The sequence below is a fragment of the Muscardinus avellanarius genome (genome assembly GCF_963383645.1).
Source record: "Muscardinus avellanarius genome assembly, chromosome: X".
NCBI classification, from domain to species: Eukaryota; Metazoa; Chordata; class Mammalia; order Rodentia; family Gliridae; genus Muscardinus; species Muscardinus avellanarius.
This window is the reverse complement of record NC_137792.1, coordinates 65,590,710-65,611,348: the sequence shown is the minus strand read 5'-3', so window position 1 is coordinate 65,611,348 and position 20,639 is coordinate 65,590,710. Positions and strand designations below refer to the sequence as shown.

The 20,639-nt window shown below is 38.7% G+C and overlaps 1 protein-coding gene across 1 annotated transcript; it reads right to left on the bottom strand.

Moving 5' to 3' along the window:
* Nucleotides 1-2,126: 2,126 nt before the first annotated feature.
* Nucleotides 2,127-14,152, bottom strand: LOC308279252 (dynein axonemal intermediate chain 4-like; the record flags this gene model as incomplete). The annotated part of the gene is given in 5 exon segments (XM_080719268.1): nt 2,127-2,255; nt 2,259-2,546; nt 12,533-12,583; nt 12,587-13,562; nt 13,698-14,152. Coding segments are annotated over 5 exon segments (1,899 nt in total).
* Nucleotides 14,153-20,639: the final 6,487 nt, after the last annotated feature.

The window sequence follows — 20,639 nt, the reverse complement described above, 5'->3', positions numbered from 1 at the left end:
GATAATTTTCCTACCATATGATGTGGAGAGGTTCTTCTCTGGTCATGTCTATTTGGGGTTCTAAGACTGGGAAATTTCCTGCCAATATATTACTGAATAGGGTTTCATCTATACGATTCTACTATAAATGTTCTCCCTCATTTATTGGTGTACCAATGAGCCTTCAAAGAATGCTGAGTTCCAAGGCCAAGCTCTAATAGCAGGTCTCCTGAACCCATATAAGTGAAGCCATATGAAACTCACTCTGCACTTCCTGCCACATAGAAGTCTCAGAGCCTTTGTGTTAGAGTCACTGGTGTTGACTAAACTCTTATTTCAGTGCCTGCTGAGCCAGCAGAGAGAAGAGGCCATTGAGTCTTGGAGATACAAAATGCATAGTTCCCAGAGCAGCAATCCCAATCAATGTGGCCCTTCTCAAGATGGCCCTCAGTATGGCACTGTATGAATAAACTGGGAAATGCAGATAACTTCTTAATATCAGTTTCCCATGGAGATCCCAGCTCTCTTGTCTATTTAGATTATATGCTTTCAGGATGCTGGGAACCATACATATGGTGATCACCAGTACTCCCTTTTTCACCTATATACTCCCCCACCAAGAGGTACTTCTTAACCCCATACAAGCCACCAGGAATTTGGTACTGTGTTTATCTTATTATACCAATAACTTATATTTCTGTGTTTCAGCTGGTCATTGATACTTTATTGCTGAATTCTAGAACTTCCTCAGGATTCTCTCCCACTTCACCATACAACTACACCTTGGTTTGGTTCTATGTTGTAGAGAAGCAGGTGAGTGTTTGGTGTCTCTAACCTGCTATGTTGACTTTCCCACACAGTTTTCTTAAAGTTCCCCTATTTTGCTTGATGCCACCTCTTTGGTACGTGTCACAGTGTTTATCACAGAAAGGGTAGCATAGTGTGCCCATTTGAATAGTGAATCTACTGAATCTTTTTTTTCAATTAAATTAAGATTTTATTTTCTTACACACGAAGTATTATAGGAAATTCAATTTTTGAGAAAGATAATCACAATGACTTACACCAGTAAAAAATGTATATTTCTTATAACATGACCTAAACTCCCAATCCACCTAAACATTACCTTGCTTTTGTCTAAAGTATATCTCTAAGAATGGAAATAGATATCTGAAAAGGTAGTTCCCACTGCTGCACTGATTCATTTCTCAGTATGTGTGTTTGTGAGTGCATGTATGCGTGCCTGCGTGCCTGTGTATGTGTAAACTCCTCACAGAATGTTTTACAGAGCAAGGCATAATGCCCTATGCTTGTAACAACCCAGGACTTGTTAAACCTCATGGAACTGCCTGTTAGCTATCTACATTTGGAGGAGTCACTGCCCTCACCTTCATTTCTATAACCTTTCTTTGGAACTCATCATAAAATAACCTGATGTGGCCCATAGATCAGAGACTTTCTATTTTCTTGCTGAATCCATTTAAGTCTAGTCCAGAGCAAATTCTGAGCATGCAGATGAGTATTCCCTAATGTGTTCCAGATCAATTTCCCTCACTGAATTGAAAATACAATGCCTACTGGCCAAACAATATTATTCTAATATTTGCTGTTTTGTTCTTTGCTTGTCAAATATTCTAACAAAGTTTTATAGCTTCAGCCCTCAGATCTATACGGATAAATTTCAGGTTAAACATTGGATATGATTGGTTAAAAGTTGGGTTCTCATCATATTAATAACTTCAAGTATTATAAATACTGGAAGACAGAGCTTAAAAAGAAGATGTAAAAATCATTGTAATTTGTATTGTAAAGAATTTAGTTTAAGTAATTCTAATATAATTTCTAACCTGTTTAAAGATTTTATATGTTTGCTTATGTATAAACTTATGTAATTCAAATATGACCATGTAGAGTGGACATATATTAACAAAGTTCCAACAAAACTCTTAAAAGAATAACTTTTAACCAATATCACAATGTAATCATGTTTCTGAAATAAAGATCATTAAATTTAAATGGGAGTTATATATCAAATATTGTTTTCTAATGTGAAAATCCTAGCTTACAACATATAATATAGACTATTTAATATTAATCACTGTTGCTTTTTCTTTAAACAATAACAAAGAGATATTGGTAATGATGAATTATCCTGGTTGGTTGGATTTTGGTCCAAGCAAAGCATTTATTATATAACCCTGACTAGAATCTAAACCAGTAGGCATATTTCTCAATTCATACACAGCAACCTGTCCATCACTGTCTCCCACTAGAAGTCAATCTGATGGTTTGGCAAATAGAATGGTTGTGAACTTGATTCCAGGGTTAGCAAGATTCACAACCAGAGGGTCCAAAGTGCTGATGTGAAGGTCCCAAATCTCTACCCTGCTTTCATTTGCAGCTGCGAATATGTAGGATGATTTTGGAGACCAGGCAACATCATAAACAACATGAGTAGTTGGATAAAAACTCATAAATAGCTTGAGATTCTCCTGTTGCCATATTATAACACCCCAATCTGCAGAACAACTTAAGAATATATCATGACAAAATGGGTTCCATGATACTTTGTTGCCGACTAATCTCAGTTGGGTCCTTATTGTCAGCTCCCGGTCAAATCCTCAGAAAGATGGGGCAAAAGGCAGGTGATGTCCTGCAGAAACCTCTCTGCAGCAATTCCTTCCCCTCTATGAATTCCCTAAGTTTTTGGGTACGACGTTTGGGAAGGAATTTGAGGTGGACAAAGGCTTCTTGAACCAATGACACTTTATTACAAAAACTCCAAGAAATTTATACCCTTCACCAGTAAGGTTAATAATAAGAGAAAAGGGGGGTGAATGCAATCACTGTGAAATGATAATGAATGACATGTAAACAAAGGTAATAAAACTAGTCCTTCAGCTGGCTGTTGATCTTCGAGAGAGATTGACTTCTGACTCCTGATTCTTTTCCAAGGTCTTTGCAGATAAGCAGTCCTAGGGGGCCACTTCCCAAAATAAACAAGCATGGCCAAGGCTTGGCGGTTTTTCGTTTTTCGGGGAATCTTCTTTAACTTTCCTGGAACTTTCCATCTTTTGGGCTCAGTTCATATAGCAAGTGTGGGGAGATGTGGTGATTCAGGTGGATGTGATAGAGTTTTTCCAGGTGTTGGCATCTTATCTTCTTAATCTGAAAGCTTAAGCATACTCACAACACAGTTTTGCAGACAAAATACCACAAACAACACCACAAAGTTCTTGGTTTTAATTGTCCTTAACTGCTGAACACTCTTCTTTAGACAATAAGCCTATTAAAAGTCTAACCATCTTTAATAATCCATTTCTCTGTCACAAACCCTCTGCAACTTGCTTCTAACTTTCTAATTCCTTCCTTTCCCAGTTGGGACTTTCTTATGATAAGCTCTTCTTCATGCAAAAATGCTTTTCTTACTCTTACGGTATTTCCTTTCCTTCATACATATATATTTAGAACGTCTGTCCTTTATTTAGTCATATTCATTAACCATGCGGTCAGCCTCTCTGTCTTCAGGAATATTTACACTGGGCGTAAAAGTCACCAATCTTTCTCCTTGAGTCTATTGTATTTGGGCAACTAAGTTGTTTATCAACTAAATTGCTTCGAAGTCACACACAAAATTTTATCTCTTCTGTCTCTAGGCAGGATCTTAAGGGTAAACAAAGTTTCCTTAAACTGAACTACCTTACCTGAGTTAATAGCTTAACCTAAGTTAGTGATAGTGAGGGTCAGAGACCCTTTGTAATTGCTGCAGCTGGAATGCTTATCACAGCATCTGAGTTCTGGCCAGTTTTTATTATTATTGAGCAGAGCCAAGGACGTTTATTTCCACGGACTCAATTTCTGATCTCACATCATCAGAGCAATTCGTGTAGAGAGTTAAAAGAATACCAAGAGAATAATAGTTATGAAGGATATCTAAAGTGGGGGATATTTTTTGCCAGAGACGATACCTCTTTCTCGGGGCTTTCTGCCGATAACTATGTGGAGTGGCGTCTTCAACACATAGATGCCGAGGCAGCAGGATGTCTTGGCATTTCCCCTTTCTTTATTTTTAGAATAAGGGCATAGGTTTCACTTTGAATGGTAGAGATAGAACGACAGATTAGGCGAAAGACAATTGGAAATATGAGAAGTATGAAAAATAAAATTGCTCCAATGACTGCAAAGCCAATTATATTATTTGTCCAATTGAAAGGATTAAGTTCTTTTAAACCTGTCAATAAAGAATCAGCCAAAGTTTGAATATTTTTCACATCCAGATGCGCTTTGCTCATAGTAGTGATTTCAGACCGTAAAAGCTGCAAATTATGTGTAATATCTGTATCCTTCCAAATACCTAACAGATGATTTCCAGTATTGTTCCAATCAAGCGAAGAATTGTATGGCATAGGGGTAACACAAATATACTTAAAACTGGCATGGCAGCGTGTGGACAATAAGATTTTTATATTCTGTATTTCCTGTCCCAGCCCGAGAACCGCTTGTTCCAGAGCATCGACTTTTGTTTCTAGTTTCCTATCAATAATCTCTTGCTGTGCTAAGGCTAGAGAGACATTCTTATTTAAGTCATTTACATAATTGGCAGTTTGTACTTCCTGAACTAAAGCCACTGTTGACATTGCTAATGAGGTTAAAATCATGATCAAAGCACTCACTCCTAAGATTAGAGTTGAGATAAAACGTTTTGGCCTCAGTAAATATTGCAGTTCTTTAAGTGTCTGTAAAGCTGGATTCTCAAACCAAGGATCATCCTTTAAATCCACTGGTAGCATTACGTATTGTGGTCTTTTAAGAATCATAATTACAGAGTACTGCTTATTTAAATCTGATGTTAAACAATTTGTAAATATACAATTTTTGCATGAAATATGATAAGATCTTCCAAATCTATCTATGGCTAAATTTTCTGGTTTACCGGCTAAAATTCCCATAGGATATTCTATGCATGTTTTGACTCCAATAGGAGTAGAAGTAGTTTCTTTAGGCTTCTTTAAAAGAATCATGTTTGAGGCCGCAAAGAGACGAAACAATTCAGGTTGAATGACTGTCTTATTGTAAATGGGAGAGTAGCTTATAAACACTGGTGCCACCCAGCCTGGAGTAAACCATCTCCGCAGTGGCTCCCCTAGAGTATGTAGCTGATAATTATTGAATTTTTTAGAATTATTCCTTAAGTACTGAGTATAATCATAAGATGGACTTGACACTGAGAAATCTAGAATTTGATCTTGTGATTTCTTGGGTATGAAAACGGCGGCCTTATTAAAGCTACATTGAAGCCATTTTGGTTTAGTATTAAAAGCATTCCAGAACTGATCTGGGTCTTTATACGTCTGCGCACAGTTGGGCAAGTGCGATTTCCTTTCCAAATATTTGTCATTAAAGTTATAATGTCCTAACGTCATCATTTCCAGTTCCCAAATTAGACGCTTTGTCCGCTCCTTATCAGCATAATCAGGAGCATCAGTCAAAAATGTTCTATAATTTAAGGGAAGGCACCCTGCAGGCGACCTTCCTGACATGGTGACACAAATTGGAGTAGTATCAGACATTCCTTCATAATTTATTATTTCTGATATCAGTGGGATAGAATTATCCTCTACACCTCCTAAGATATAACTATTATTAGTTGTAACCTTTATAATATCACTGTCTCCCCATCCTACAGGATGTAGGATAGGAGGGTCAGGTATATAGGTCCATTAGCTGACTCCTTCCACATTAGGTACCTGTAAATAAATTATTGTTAACATTGCTAAAAACATATTTTCCACTGTAACAACCTTTCCTGCCGAAATTACGGCTTCTTCTGCTCTCTTAGTGAGAGTCTGAAGTTGACCCCAGGTGGGGGGACTTGTCTCCCTTGTAGCTCCTGCCTGTGTGGAGGAAGGGTTTAAACACTTAAACGCCAGCATCATCTCCTTCATCCTCCTTTTTTGTCTCCTCCTTTTCTGTCTTTCTCGCCTGGAAAGGCTTGATAAGTCGGTCTGGGATCCAGATGGGTGATGAGGCATCCTGTGGAAATACACATGCATACCCTCTTCCCGAGGTTATCAAAACATCCGGCCCCTTCCAGACCCCACTAAGCAGGTCCTTCCAAAGTACTTGTGGCTGTTTAGTCAAAGGCATTTCTTCCCAATGTCTTTGCATGGGAGTGAGATTTTGATCATTGGTGTTTAAATGATTTAATACAAATAAAGCATGATGTAGAGCCTGATGAGGCGAGAAATAATGATTTTTCTTTTGTCTTAACAATTGATTTTTTAAGATTTGGTGAGTTCTCTCTATAATTGCTTGCCCTTGAGGATTATAAGGTATTCCTGTAACATGCTCAATTTCCCAGTTCTCACAAAATTTTTTGAAACCAGTTGATGTATATGCTGGAGCATTATCAGTTTTAATTTTCTTAGGAGTTCCCAAATAGGAGAAGCAGGCAATCAAATGCTGTATGACATCTTTAACAGCTTCTCCACTCCTAGCTGTAGCATAGAGAGCATGTGAATAAGTGTCCACAGTTACATGTACATATGCCAATCTTCCAAAATCAGGTACATGGGTTACATCCATCTGCCAAACCATTCGAGGCTTTAAGCCCCTTGGGTTGACTCCCATTTTCTGCACCTTATGAGTAAGTGGACATTGTTCACAGACTTTAACAATTTGTCTAGCCTGTTCTCTGGTAATATGAAACATTCTTTTTAGAGCTAAAGCATTTTGATGATGCAATGCATGGCTTCGTTGTGCCTGCTCTATGACATTATTTACTGAGATTTCCCTGGTAAGCAAATCAGCCATAGCGTTTCCATGAGCTAATGGCCCAGGTAAATTGGAATGTCCAGTAATATGTGATATAAAAATTTTATTTTTACGCCCTTGGATGATTTTTTGTAATTGTTCCAACAAGGTAATAATTTTTGAATGTCCAGACAATAAAGCTGTTTCTATAGCAGGAAATATTGAAACCACATACTTTGAATCTGTATACAAATTAATATTTTGTTTCCAATGTGTTAAAGCCAATATCACAGCATAAATTTCTGCTTGCTGAGCAGAAAACTTTGCATTATAATGAATTATGGGTGGGTGGTCTGGTGTATAGACCACAGACCTTCCATTTGAAGATCCATCAGTAAATACAGTAACAGCCTCACTTAAAGGTTCCACAGATATAGTGTTTGGAAAAATAAATTGTACTTCTCTGGCAAATTTTACTAAAGGGTGCTTTGGTAAATTGAATTTAATTTCTCCAAAATAATTTAATAAAGCAATACCCCAATCATCATCATTCTGCAATAATGTTTCAAACTGTTGTTTAGTATATGGAATCACAATATTATGCATTTCTCTTCCAAACATTTCTCTTGATCTATTTCTGGCTTTAATAATTAATTGACTACACAACAAAACATAAGAAGCCACCATTCTTACTTGTGTATGAGGCAGATGTATCCATTCTAACACACCTTCCTGCCACAAACACCCCGTAGGAGTATAAGTGGTAGGGAATATCAAAAAATCCCATTGCTTTTCATAATTTATTTGCTTGACTTTAGCTTCCTGCAACCTCTCTTCTACCAAGGCCAATGCCTGTAACATTTCTGGAGTTAGTTTCCTTTTTGATTTAGGATTTGGGTCTCCATTAAGAGCTTCATACAAAACATGCAAATCACCTGTTGTGATTTTCAAGTAAGGTCTAACCCAATTTATATTCCCTAGCAATTTTTGCAAATCATTTAATGTTTTTATTTTATCCAATCTAATGTGCATCTTTTGAGACATTATGCACTCATCATATATTACTTTTCCTAAGTAATTTATAGGTCTATTTTGTTGAACTTTGTCAGGTGCTATCTGAAGGCCATACTTAGTCAAATGCTGAAGCAAATGCCTAAGAATTTCTTCTACTACTTCTTTTTTAGGATGAGCCAACAAAATGTCATCCATATAATGAATTATATAAGCATTTGAAAATTTTGTTCTAGTTTCTAGAATTGCCTTATCTACAAACTTTTGACACAAGGTAGGAGAATTTTTCATTCCTTGTGGTAGGACTTTCCACTGATATCTTTGCCAAGGCCTTTTAAAATTACTAGAGGGTATGCTAAACGCAAACCTCTGTGAATCTTTAGGATTCAACTTTATCGTAAAGAAGCAATCCTGTAGATCAATAACAGTTATGTGGTGCCCTCTAGGGACCGCTGCTGGTGATGGGAGTCCCGGTTGTAAGGCGCCCATATCACGCATTGTTTTATTTATAGCTCTCAAGTCTTGGAGCAGTCTCCATTTTCCTGATTTCTTTTTAATGACAAAGACTGGAGTATTCCAAGGACTATTCGATTCTTCCAAATGTCCTTTCTCTAATTGCTCTTGCACTAGTTGTTCTACAGCCTGTATTTTTTCTTGCGTTAGGGGCCACTGATTAATCCACACAGGCTCATCAGTTATCCATGATATTGCTTCTGCGTACAAGTCATCAGCGGCCCCTATGAAAAATTTTGCTCCTCAAGGGAATCTATAGTTGTTAAATGCATTCCCATAGCCTCCATAATGTCTCTTCCCCATAATGAAAATGGGAGAGAAGCTATTATATAAGGTTGAAACACTCCCTCTCTGTCTTCACAATTCCACTTCAGCAGGGCTGAACTTTGCTTTACATTATTCGCTGATCCTAATCCTACCAAGGTAGAAGCCGTTTGCTTTACAGGCCAGGAAGAAGGCCAATCCCTAGCTGCTATGCAGGATCGGTCAGCACCTGTGTCTAGCAGGCCTTCAAATTCTCTGCCTTGGATTAATAATTTTTTAAGCGGCCTGTCATGGGTGATTTCCTGATACCAGGCCACAACATCAGTGGAGCCAAAGCCTTCCGTGCCTCTCTTCAACTTTAATACAGGATTTGGAGTGTTAACATATTTCATAAGCAACAATTGAGCTATTCGCTGGTTCTTATGTATTTGAATTGTTTCTTTTAAAGGTCTGACCATTATTTTAATTTCACCTTCATAATCTGCATCTATAACTCCTGGAAGCACTTCAAAATTTTTCTTATAATTAGAACTTCTACCTATTATAAGGCCAAAGGTCCCTGGAGGTAAAGGGCCTTTCACTAAGGTGTTTACTAGTTGCACTCCATCAATGTTTGATAAAATATAATCTCCTCCTGCAGCTAAATCTAATCCTGCGCTGTCAGGAGTGGCTCGAGGAATATTGAATATTGTTGGCCTTTTTTGTTCTGAATTATTGTTATACATCCCTCTTTCTTTTACGGGGCTGAGGGTGTGCCCCTCAGCTCGTTTTTTGATTTCTGCTCTAGAGGAGATCCGTCTTTATGAAACTTCGATTTACAGTCACTTTTCCAATGATATACCTTTTTACAACGAGGACACAACCCTGGTGGTTTCTTAGCATTGCTATTATAAAATGTCTTATGAGTTACTTCACAGTCCTTACGCATGTGTCCTGGCTGGCCACACGAGAAACACGCTCCTTTTTCAGCTCGAGGAGTCCCCTTATGAATACGCTTTATAAATGAATCAAATGTTTTTCCCTGCATGGCAGCAGCGTACGCCATCCCCTGAATGACTGCCGGTGAGGCATCTAAGCATGCCTTAATGTAATCTTGTATACTGCCTGTCTTTTTGATTGGTCGTATAAGTTCCTGACAATATTTGTTAGCATTTTCCCATGCCAATTGTTTGAGCAAAATGTCACTAGCCTCCGAGGGAGGCATCATCTTTTCCAGAACCTCCTGTAATCTAGCTACAAAATCTTCATACGGTTCATCCTGCTTTTGATGAATTCCTGCTAGCGCTGTAGGTTTGCCTTCCTTAGAAGGAAGCTTACTCCAGGCCTGCACAGCTATCTTTGAGATGTCTTGTAACACATCTTTAGGAATTTTCACTTGTGATCGGGGTGATGAATATTCATCTCTCCCCATAAACATGGCCATGGTGGGTTTAGTTGCCCTCCTTGGTGAACCTAATTGTACTTGAGCATTTGCTCGATCCTCATAATCTATTTTCCATAGGACATATTGTCCAGGGCTCAAGACTGCTTTTGCCGTTTGATGCCAATCAAAAGGTGTGAGCCACATATTTGCTAACATCTCTACTATCTGTAAGGTATACGGGGAAGTTGGTCCCATAGTTTTAACAGCTGTTTGTAATTCTTTCAAAGTTTTCAATGTTAAAGGTTCCCAGTTAGCTTCCTGTTCATTAATGCGCATTACAGGAAAAGCAAAGGAACTGTCTCCTGTTTGTCTGGCCTCTTTCATAGCACCCAGAAAGCCTGGTTCAGGCAGAGATTTGTTTTGACAAATTGGCAAGGGAGGAGCTGAGGGAACTACAGGATAAATCCTTCCACCAGGATCATTCTCATGATCTCCGTTTGTCTCTTTTTCATCTGTCTCCCATGCCAGTTCTTCTGAGTCACAATCATAAGAATTTCTAATTTTTCTCTGTTTGTTTCCTGAAGATTTATCTGAGCTACATCCTTGCTCATCCTGAGAGAGCTTTGTTAACGGCTCAGATTCATCTCTGCCATTCTCTGAAGGTGTCTCTTCTATAAGACACTCCAATTCTGATTTTTCACTCAGGATGTCTCTAATCTGAGACCACAAACTAAAAGCTTGTACAGGTACTCCATTAGGACCTTTTTGTTCATAATGTTTTCTTATATCTTTTCCCACCTTTTTCCAATCCCGTAAAGAAAGGCTGCCTTCCTCAGGGAACCAAGAGCTCACAGTTAAAATAAAATCATAAAATTCCATGAGATTTTTCTTTGAAACTTTGAGTCCTCGAGACTCAAGCATGTGACTAAGCACTGACACAAAAAATTCCTTATTTTTAGATTGTGAATGCCCCATAATTTTTTCTCTAACTTTCTAGTCTTTTTCTACTCGTACTTAACCGATGTCCTTTATCGGCGAGTCTGCACCACTCTGACGAGGACCTATCCTTTTGCCTGAAATTTTTTTAAGAAATAAAGAGGAGAGATAGCTTACCTTTCTGGGTGAGACCTTAAAATCCGTGAGAATCCACGTTGGGGGCCACTTGTTGCCGACTAATCTCAGTTGGGTCCTTATTGTCAGCTCCCGGTCAAATCCTCAGAAAGATGGGGCAAAAGGCAGGTGATGTCCTGCAGAAACCTCTCTGCAGCAATTCCTTCCCCTCTATGAATTCCCTAAGTTTTTGGGTACGACGTTTGGGAAGGAATTTGAGGTGGACAAAGGCTTCTTGAACCAATGACACTTTATTACAAAAACTCCAAGAAATTTATACCCTTCACCAGTAAGGTTAATAATAAGAGAAAAGGGGGGTGAATGCAATCACTGTGAAATGATAATGAATGACATGTAAACAAAGGTAATAAAACTAGTCCTTCAGCTGGCTGTTGATCTTCGAGAGAGATTGACTTCTGACTCCTGATTCTTTTCCAAGGTCTTTGCAGATAAGCAGTCCTAGGGGGCCACTTCCCAAAATAAACAAGCATGGCCAAGGCTTGGCGGTTTTTCGTTTTTCGGGGAATCTTCTTTAACTTTCCTGGAACTTTCCATCTTTTGGGCTCAGTTCATATAGCAAGTGTGGGGAGATGTGGTGATTCAGGTGGATGTGATAGAGTTTTTCCAGGTGTTGGCATCTTATCTTCTTAATCTGAAAGCTTAAGCATACTCACAACACAGTTTTGCAGACAAAATACCACAAACAACACCACAAAGTTCTTGGTTTTAATTGTCCTTAACTGCTGAACACTCTTCTTTAGACAATAAGCCTATTAAAAGTCTAACCATCTTTAATAATCCATTTCTCTGTCACAAACCCTCTGCAACTTGCTTCTAACTTTCTAATTCCTTCCTTTCCCAGTTGGGACTTTCTTATGATAAGCTCTTCTTCATGCAAAAATGCTTTTCTTACTCTTACGGTATTTCCTTTCCTTCATACATATATATTTAGAACGTCTGTCCTTTATTTAGTCATATTCATTAACCATGCGGTCAGCCTCTCTGTCTTCAGGAATATTTACACTGGGCGTAAAAGTCACCAATCTTTCTCCTTGAGTCTATTGTATTTGGGCAACTAAGTTGTTTATCAACTAAATTGCTTCGAAGTCACACACAAAATTTTATCTCTTCTGTCTCTAGGCAGGATCTTAAGGGTAAACAAAGTTTCCTTAAACTGAACTACCTTACCTGAGTTAATAGCTTAACCTAAGTTAGTGATAGTGAGGGTCAGAGACCCTTTGTAATTGCTGCAGCTGGAATGCTTATCACAGCATCTGAGTTCTGGCCAGTTTTTATTATTATTGAGCAGAGCCAAGGACGTTTATTTCCACGGACTCAATTTCTGATCTCACATCATCAGAGCAATTCGTGTAGAGAGTTAAAAGAATACCAAGAGAATAATAGTTATGAAGGATATCTAAAGTGGGGGATATTTTTTGCCAGAGACGATACCTCTTTCTCGGGGCTTTCTGCCGATAACTATGTGGAGTGGCGTCTTCAACACATAGATGCCGAGGCAGCAGGATGTCTTGGCAATACTTTATACACTGGACCTTTATGTCCTCTGTAGGTATCTAGGTATTTTTCATTCTATGAACAGGAGCATTTGTGAATATGACCTTCTTCAGTGCCAGCCAAATAGATATTTGTGTCCTTGGGATGAAAAGAAAAACACATCACAGGAGCCTGCCGAGATATCAGAGCTTCACCTTTCTTTTCCTTTTCCCCTCTTTTTTTGTTGTTGCTTGCAGTAGTTCGCCTCAATTTCATTAAATCATGACAGTCCAGGCCTTTTTCCATAACCCATTTGGAGATCCTTCCTTCTGCTGATATGGACACTAGGATTTCCCTCTTGTCATCACCCTTTGTTCCTCTATCTTGTTCTATCCACTGAAGTTGCCACACAGGTCCCAAATGTTTTTGAGGGGATTCACTACTATCCAGAATTGGAACGTTGTTGTTGTTCTGTATGTTGTAAATTGCAATTGTGCCATTGTAATAGCCAACTGCTAATAGGTCAGGTGTTCCAACTGAAAAATTCACAGCAATAACTCCATATGGACTCTGATAAATACGTTCTGGCCACATGGGATTCTTTATTGACCAGAAGCAAGCCAAACCTCTTTTCTGCTCTTTAAATACAAAGTGCCCATAGCCAACAGCCAAAAGATTTGGATTAGTTTTGTTCCAGGCAAGGCTGCTTACATTAAGGCCTTTGGTTAAGTCACAGGAAAAAGACCAAAGTTGTTCCAAATTGGCTGGTATTGTTGATTGTTCTGTATCTATTTCTATTTCTTCTTCATCTTTTTTAGCTTCTTCGTCGACTTCTTCAAGTTTTTCGCCTTCTAAATGTTCTTCAGGCTCTTCAGGTTCAGGTTCTCTTAGAATAGGAAGCTGACGATAAGTGGCAAGTTTTGGCTGAAATATGTTTTCCATTAGAACTCGTTCCATGAAAAATAAGTCTTGATGAAATTTGTCAGATTTTAATATTGCATCTGAGTGGTCTTCTTCATCTTCATGGATTTTAGACAGAATTACATTTTCTATATCCATTAGAGAGCTAGCTTCACTATTTCTTTCGATATTATTTCCTAGCAATCTTTGGTCCCGATCTTTAGAAATTACACTTGCTTTACTACTTGATTCAATTGCAGATCGTTTTATTGATAAAGTTGTAAGTTCTAGAGCATTATAAGAATCATACAAATCCCAGGTAGTGGCCATTATACCTTTTTCTTCTGTTATGATTTTATCACATTGAACATCTTTATTCTTTGGTGCTCCATTAAAAGTCTGCATCATCCTTTCAACATATAAGTCATTGCCTAATCTATTTCTACAAAGTATTTCATAATTCTTATTTCTCTGGATTATTTTCTCTGCTTCTTCAGATTCTACAGAGATCATGACTGTTGGAAGGTCAAAAAATTGTAGTGTTTCTGTCTCTGTGAGTAATATCTCTATATTCTTCTCCAGGTCTTCTTTTGTTAAAATTGTTTCAGGTGCTGCCCTCACAACTCGTAAATCTGTAAAACTAGCTAGTCTTTCTCGTTTATAGGGTGGTTCTTCCAAGTCTTCTGCTATTGATTCAGATGTTGATATACTGGACTTAGAAACTGTACTGCTTCCTAAAGCTGACCTTATAAACTGACCCAACATACTAGGATTTCATGTATTCTGATATAGGCTATAGGAAGAAATAAAGTCTGATCCAAGTGATCCTTCTTGTGATGTCAACAGTTGTCGGGGCCCACTCGGCTGGACCGAGATGGCACCCAGGCTTGTTGCCAGCGTGGATTCAAGATGGCACCTAGGCTTGCAGCCAAGTCATGAGACTCACAAGATGGACGTCTCCTTGAGCATGCGCAGTGTGCCATGCTACGTGCCTGCAGAATGATCAGTGACGCCTACCACCAGCCTGCCTATTAGAAAGTCAGAAGTGTGCATGCCCTAGCTGTGGAAGCTTGGGGTTGGTAGGGAATAGAGGGAGGGATTATGATGCTGATATATATTGTGCTTTTTGTACGCATTGTCAGACATATTAAAAGACATATTAGAAGAGAAATATTGAGACATATTAAGGATCCATTAAAGAAGAATTCATATTTCAGCTGAAGAGGTGTCTGTGTCGTTCTCTAAGCCCCTGCGGGTCGGAGTCTTAGGGGACGATAAACAGTTTATTTGGCTTTGCCGTACCAGCATGTGGATCTGGAAAATAAAGAGGTCGAGGAGTAACATCAACTCCATTTATATCAAAGACCTGTAGTGTCTTAGTGTTGGAAATATTCATTTTATCTACTGCTTTCATCTCAGGTACAAAGCAAATTTCTTGATACTGCCCATTCTGCTTTGATTTGCATCAGCATATCCTTTTGATGAAGTTGCTTTTGCTGGATTAATAAAGCTAATAGACTTCCTCAGTTGTAACATAGTACTCGACGCAAAGGCTGGCTGCTTGCAGGTGTTCGGTGGAGTGATGGGCATGGTGGCGACTGTCCGGGGAGTGGCCGGCCACCCCTTTCCCGGCTGCTTCAGGAGTCGCTGCACCCTAACCCCCCGCGCCAGCGGCTCGGGAATGTTTGCCGGGCGTCATGGAGACCGCCCTGCCGGCTCAACAAGCGGCCGCGCAGTTGGCTCTACTGAATCTTAATGAGCTGTCATTTAGGTGAAATCCCTATATTTTGATGGACTATGCTATTTCCTATGAATTTTATAAATATTTTTACACCATCCCTGTTAGAGGTACTCTTCTACAAATGAAAGGACTCATGCATGCTGCCACTGTAGGAATGGGGATAAAGCTATAGGCTTAGCATCTGACAAGGCACTTATTTTCTGCCTTCCTTTTCCAACAGCAAGTCCAACCTGGCCTGGCTTTGTATGTGAAGTAGATGCTGCCTGTGCTGTTTGATCTCACTGTCTCTGAAAGGCACCCACAGGAATGGTCACAGTTTGTCAGTGCATGATCAGTATTGTTTTGCATTGGTGAGGACAGGTAGGGAGCTAGACCTTAGGGATATATTTTATAATTGTTGCAGTCCAAAAAGTTGGAGAGAGATCAGTATAGTAAAATGATCATGCTCTGTGTTTAAGCTTTGACAGCATACTTGAATGAAATGACGCGACTTACTGGTAACATATTTTTTACATCTATCTAACTGAAGAATAGTAGCTATATCAGTCTCATAGAAATGTTTTGGGGACCAAATGTAATAGGGTGGAAATATAGAAAAAATAGTATTATCTATGCTTAGAGTATTTGAATTTACTCTAAACTAAAGATAATAAAAATCCTCTTTATATGTTATACTCTCTTGATATTATGCTGGCTAAGATATAAAAAATCCTATATTGATTATGCAGTTATAGACTATGGAAAAATGGAAAATTCTTTATGGAAGGTAAATTTTCAGGAAGGTATAGAAGATGCACATGGCAGCCAATAGCAGTATTCCTAAGGACAATGCAGTATCTTTAAAAAGGTACTTATTTGGAACAGTGCTCCAGAAAATTTAATTGAGATAATTTAAATGTCAATAAATTAAGGGGCCCAGAAAATTAAATATAGTGTACCTATATTAAAAGCTTCAGTGATTAAGGGCAAGAACACTATTCTCATTCGATTAAGAATTGGTACAGAGTTCTTTAGTGTGATAGATATTAATTCAAGCTGTAAAATTAATTATGTATTTCAGTAAGCTCAGTAGTGGATCACAAATGTGGAAAGAAGGGAAAATGACAAGTTTTGGTATCCTTAATACTGATGAGTGCTTTCCCTTGCCTTTAAACTCAAATTTACTGAAAACTAAAGTTGTAGAGGTGTTGTGTAATTCTTTAGATTTGCAGCTATCTTCTGTTTCAAGATTCTCATGTGGTCACATTAAATTAACATTTAAAGCTTTTATTGAGTGTTTACTATGCCAGATTCAACAAGAATGAAGAAGAGGAAACAACCAACAGATCTAATAATGTGACTCTTGCAGAGGTTGTCTCAGTCTAGGGTATATGCTTTGGAATTTTAGTAAGCCCAAGAATCAAGAAAAAAGTTTGGGAAAATGCAGACTCAGCACTTACCAACAGAACTTTTTATTCCATAGAAATAACCTAAAGCTCTGTAATCTGAATTGTTACCAAGAACATCAGGTAATTCAGAGACACTTTCTAAAAACCAGTGGTCTTAAGGGAACAATAGGATTTATGGTCAAACCAATGTTATACGGCTGACTGGGAGACTAGAGCGTGGGAAAATGACTTGTGATAGCAAAATATAGAAATGACTGCAAAAGAAAGTATGGCTTGAGCTGTACTGTATGAAATAAGCAGCACATCTCCAGGCATTTATGGTGATATGAGGGTATGAAGAACTGGAGAGCAGATAGGGAGGAGGCATTCTAGATGGAGGACTAGGAATCAATAAGGCACATGTGGGGACAATGGCAAATAATCTGATACAGCTAGATTATAACATGTCTGTAGGATTGTAGTGTGGAAATGCTATTGAATTAATTTTTTATATCCTCAGATTACATATGTTAAAATCCTAACCCCCAATGTAACTATCAGGATGTGGGACCTTTAGCAGGTGATTAAGTTATGAGGGAAGATCCCTCATGGATAAAATTGGTGCTATTATAAAATAGATTCCAGATACCTCCTACACCCTAGATAGTTCCTTATTTCCTCTGTTATGTGATAAAATAGAAAGAAAATGATCATCTGTGAACAAGAAAGTATGCCCTTATCAGAAACTGAACTGGCCAACACCTTAATCTTGGTCTTCCAAGTCTTTCAACCTATTAGACATAAATTTCTGCTTTTTACAAAGTTATCTAGTCTAAAATAGTTTGCTATGGCAGCCCAAATTGACTGAGACAAAAAATTGATATAGATAACCAGGTTACTGATGTAACACATAAGGTTACATGTATTTGTAACTTAAAGAAGTGGCTTTATTTATTTATTTATTTATTTATTTTTCATTTATTTTTACCAAGTAATGGGTAGAGAGGCTAGATGACGTCTGAAGAGCAAGCTAGAAAAATCTAGCATTACCATGAACAGACTGTAAAGAACAATTCTGTTGAAGGCTCAGAAAGAAAAAAAAGATCTGTATTAGAAAATGTATAGCTCATCAAAAACAAAATGTTGATAAAAATATGGACAATTAATGTAATTCTAATGAGGTCTCAGATGGAAGTTGTACATGTTATTGGAAAAGGAATTTTTCTAAAAAAGTGTCAATAGCTTGACTGAATTGGTTTTTCATAGTGTTGTATCGTCCCCTAAGACTCCGACCCACAGGGGCTTAGAGAACGACACAGATACCTCTTCAGCTGAAATATGAATTCTTCTTTAATGGATCCTTAATATGTCTCAATATTTCTCTTCTAATATGTCTTTTAATATGTCTGACAATGCGTACAAAAAGCACAATATATATCAGCATCATAATCCCTCCCTCTATTCCCTACCAACCCCAAGCTTCCACAGCTAGGGCATGCACACTTCTGACTTTCTAATAGGCAGGCTGGTGGTAGGCGTCACTGATCATTCTGCAGGCACGTAGCATGGCACACTGCGCATGCTCAAGGAGACGTCCATCTTGTGAGTCTCATGACTTGGCTGCAAGCCTAGGCGCCATCTTGAATCCACGCTGGCAACAAGCCTGGGTGCCATCTCGGTCCAGCCGAGTGGGCCCTGACATCTCCCCCTTTTTGTTTTATTAAAATAAGGCTCGGGATCGTGCCTGTCTTAGGTTGCTGACCCTCAAGGACCATTCTTACCCGTCACTGGGAGAACAATAGCATGATTGTTTCCCTGTCTTAGGTTGATATGGTCCCGGGGACGATCTTACCCGTCACTGACTACCAATCCAGCATACTGAGCCATACGTGGGGAGATGAGCCAGCTTCAAGGGCTGCCATAGCTTGCACCAATATGCGCTGTTGTTGCAGTGTGCGTTGTCGAGTTCGTCTGATATATCCAATCAGGAAGCAGCATGCTACCACCAGCAAGAATGCCCAGAATGCCATGCCACCCCAATCTTTTAAGAAACCCAATGTTCCATGTATCAAGTCCATCCATTGTTGTACTGTGGCGACTTCCATATGGGTAGAATTAATTGCAACGATGGACGCTCGAAGCTCAATCATGGTGTGTTCAAATTCACGGCTCCAAGTCCCTAGAAGCATCTTGCTTAATTGCCGAGACAAATTACCTGCATGGGAGAAATTTTGATACTGCACATATGTTATACATAATCCCGATAATTTATAAATGCATGGTACCATCGCCATTTGCCCTAAAATGTCAACCTGTTCTTGTAACAGGTCTACTCTTTGATTTACCATTAATATGCCAGCTTTAAGTTGTCCATTTATTTGAGCTTGCTGAGCCATGGCAGTAGCTGCAGGTGAGGATAGGGCATTCATAGTGGCTGCAGTATTTATAGACGTTGCCAAAGCAGCAGCAGCTGTAACTGCCGCGGTCACAGAGGCCACAATTACAGCAATCAGAGCAGAAATTCCAAAATCTCTCTTTTCTCGGTTCAGCAAAACTGGAAGGGAATTTACATCCACTCTTATTGGCCAAGGAACTGCTATAGGCAGTCGCATTACTACTGCCCAAGGGTGCATAGAAGCATTCCAGCAGAAAATTAGAAAACAGGTATCAATAAAACAACTTAGACTATCATTAATTAAGAAACTATTAGAAACAAGCCAAAAAAAAAATGGAGTAGTTACACAAACACTAGTGGGTCCAAATGGGAGTTGTGGTCCCATTGAACAATTTACTTTGACGCTATCCTCAAAAGTATCAGAAAAATTCTGAGAATAGCTGCAATTTTTTACAGTTCCCCCTAAAATCATAGACATAGCTGTTATATCAGTACAGCCTCCTGCTATCACACAGAGAAGCCAAATATTAAAAGGATTGGGCGGCTTATACTGTATAGGATTTTGATATGTATAATTATATCCTGCCCAAGTATGATTTTGCATAGTAGATATGCCTGGAGAAAAACTTAAATCATAGCCTGAAGAGGCCCAGACTACCTTAGAGTCTTGGCAATCAGTCCATTTAAATGGCCAGCTACGTGGGCTATAACATTTTGGAGCCCACCCCGGCTGCAAAGGAGCTGTTTTATTTTCGGGATGTTCATATCTAGAAAATGCTAAAGGAGCATATCCTTCTAATGCAGTAACATTTCCTATGGGACTGGAATAATTAAATGGCTGAAATTTTCCCATAGTTTGATTATATAACTGCACACATGGATTAGGACTATCATAGGTATCATTCAAAATTTTATTAGCATAAAAACATAAACTGCCACTTAAAGTTATATTAAAAAATGCATAAGGCATACTTTCTTCATCAAAGGGAATCCAGGGCAAATTTAAGGAACTATTGGTCTTAAAGAACCGAGGAAAAATGGTAGCAGTGGTAGATACAGGTAAAGGAAGAGGGAAAGCAGAAATAATTCCCCAAAGATCTTTTTCACTCACTCCAATGTTGAACATTACCAACAGAGTTAGCCATATCCATTTGTTGCTTGGCATCTTCCATTGGTTCCTGTACATGGTGCACCAATCTTTCAGGAACCCAAATCGGCGAGTCTTTGTCCTGTGGGAAAACACACACCGACCCTCGACCCCACGTTAGCACTGGATCCGGACCATTCCATGCTCCTGTAAGAATATCTTTCCACATTGCTTGCCCTGCATAGCGCTCATGAGGCCTGTAATGTCTTTCCGCTGCTGTTCGTCCATTGGCATCCAACGTTAAAAAATTTAGAATAAATAATATAATATTTAGTTTATCTTTTGGTATAAATAAGATTTAGTTTATCTCTTGGTGTGTACCACTGAGCCCCTATCCCCCCTTTTTGTTTTATTAAAGCAGATTTAATGGTGGCATGGGCTCATTCTACTATGCCTTGGCCCTGTGGATTATATGGTAATCCATGATTTAATTGTATAGCCATTTTGGCACAAAAATGAGAAAATCTTTGAGAAACATAAGCAGGTCCATTATCAGTTTTAATTTGGTGAGGGATGCCCCAGGCAGCAAAAGCTTGCAGACAATGGGAAATTACACATTGGGCCTTTTCTCAAGTATGAGCAGAGGCAAAGATAACTCTGGA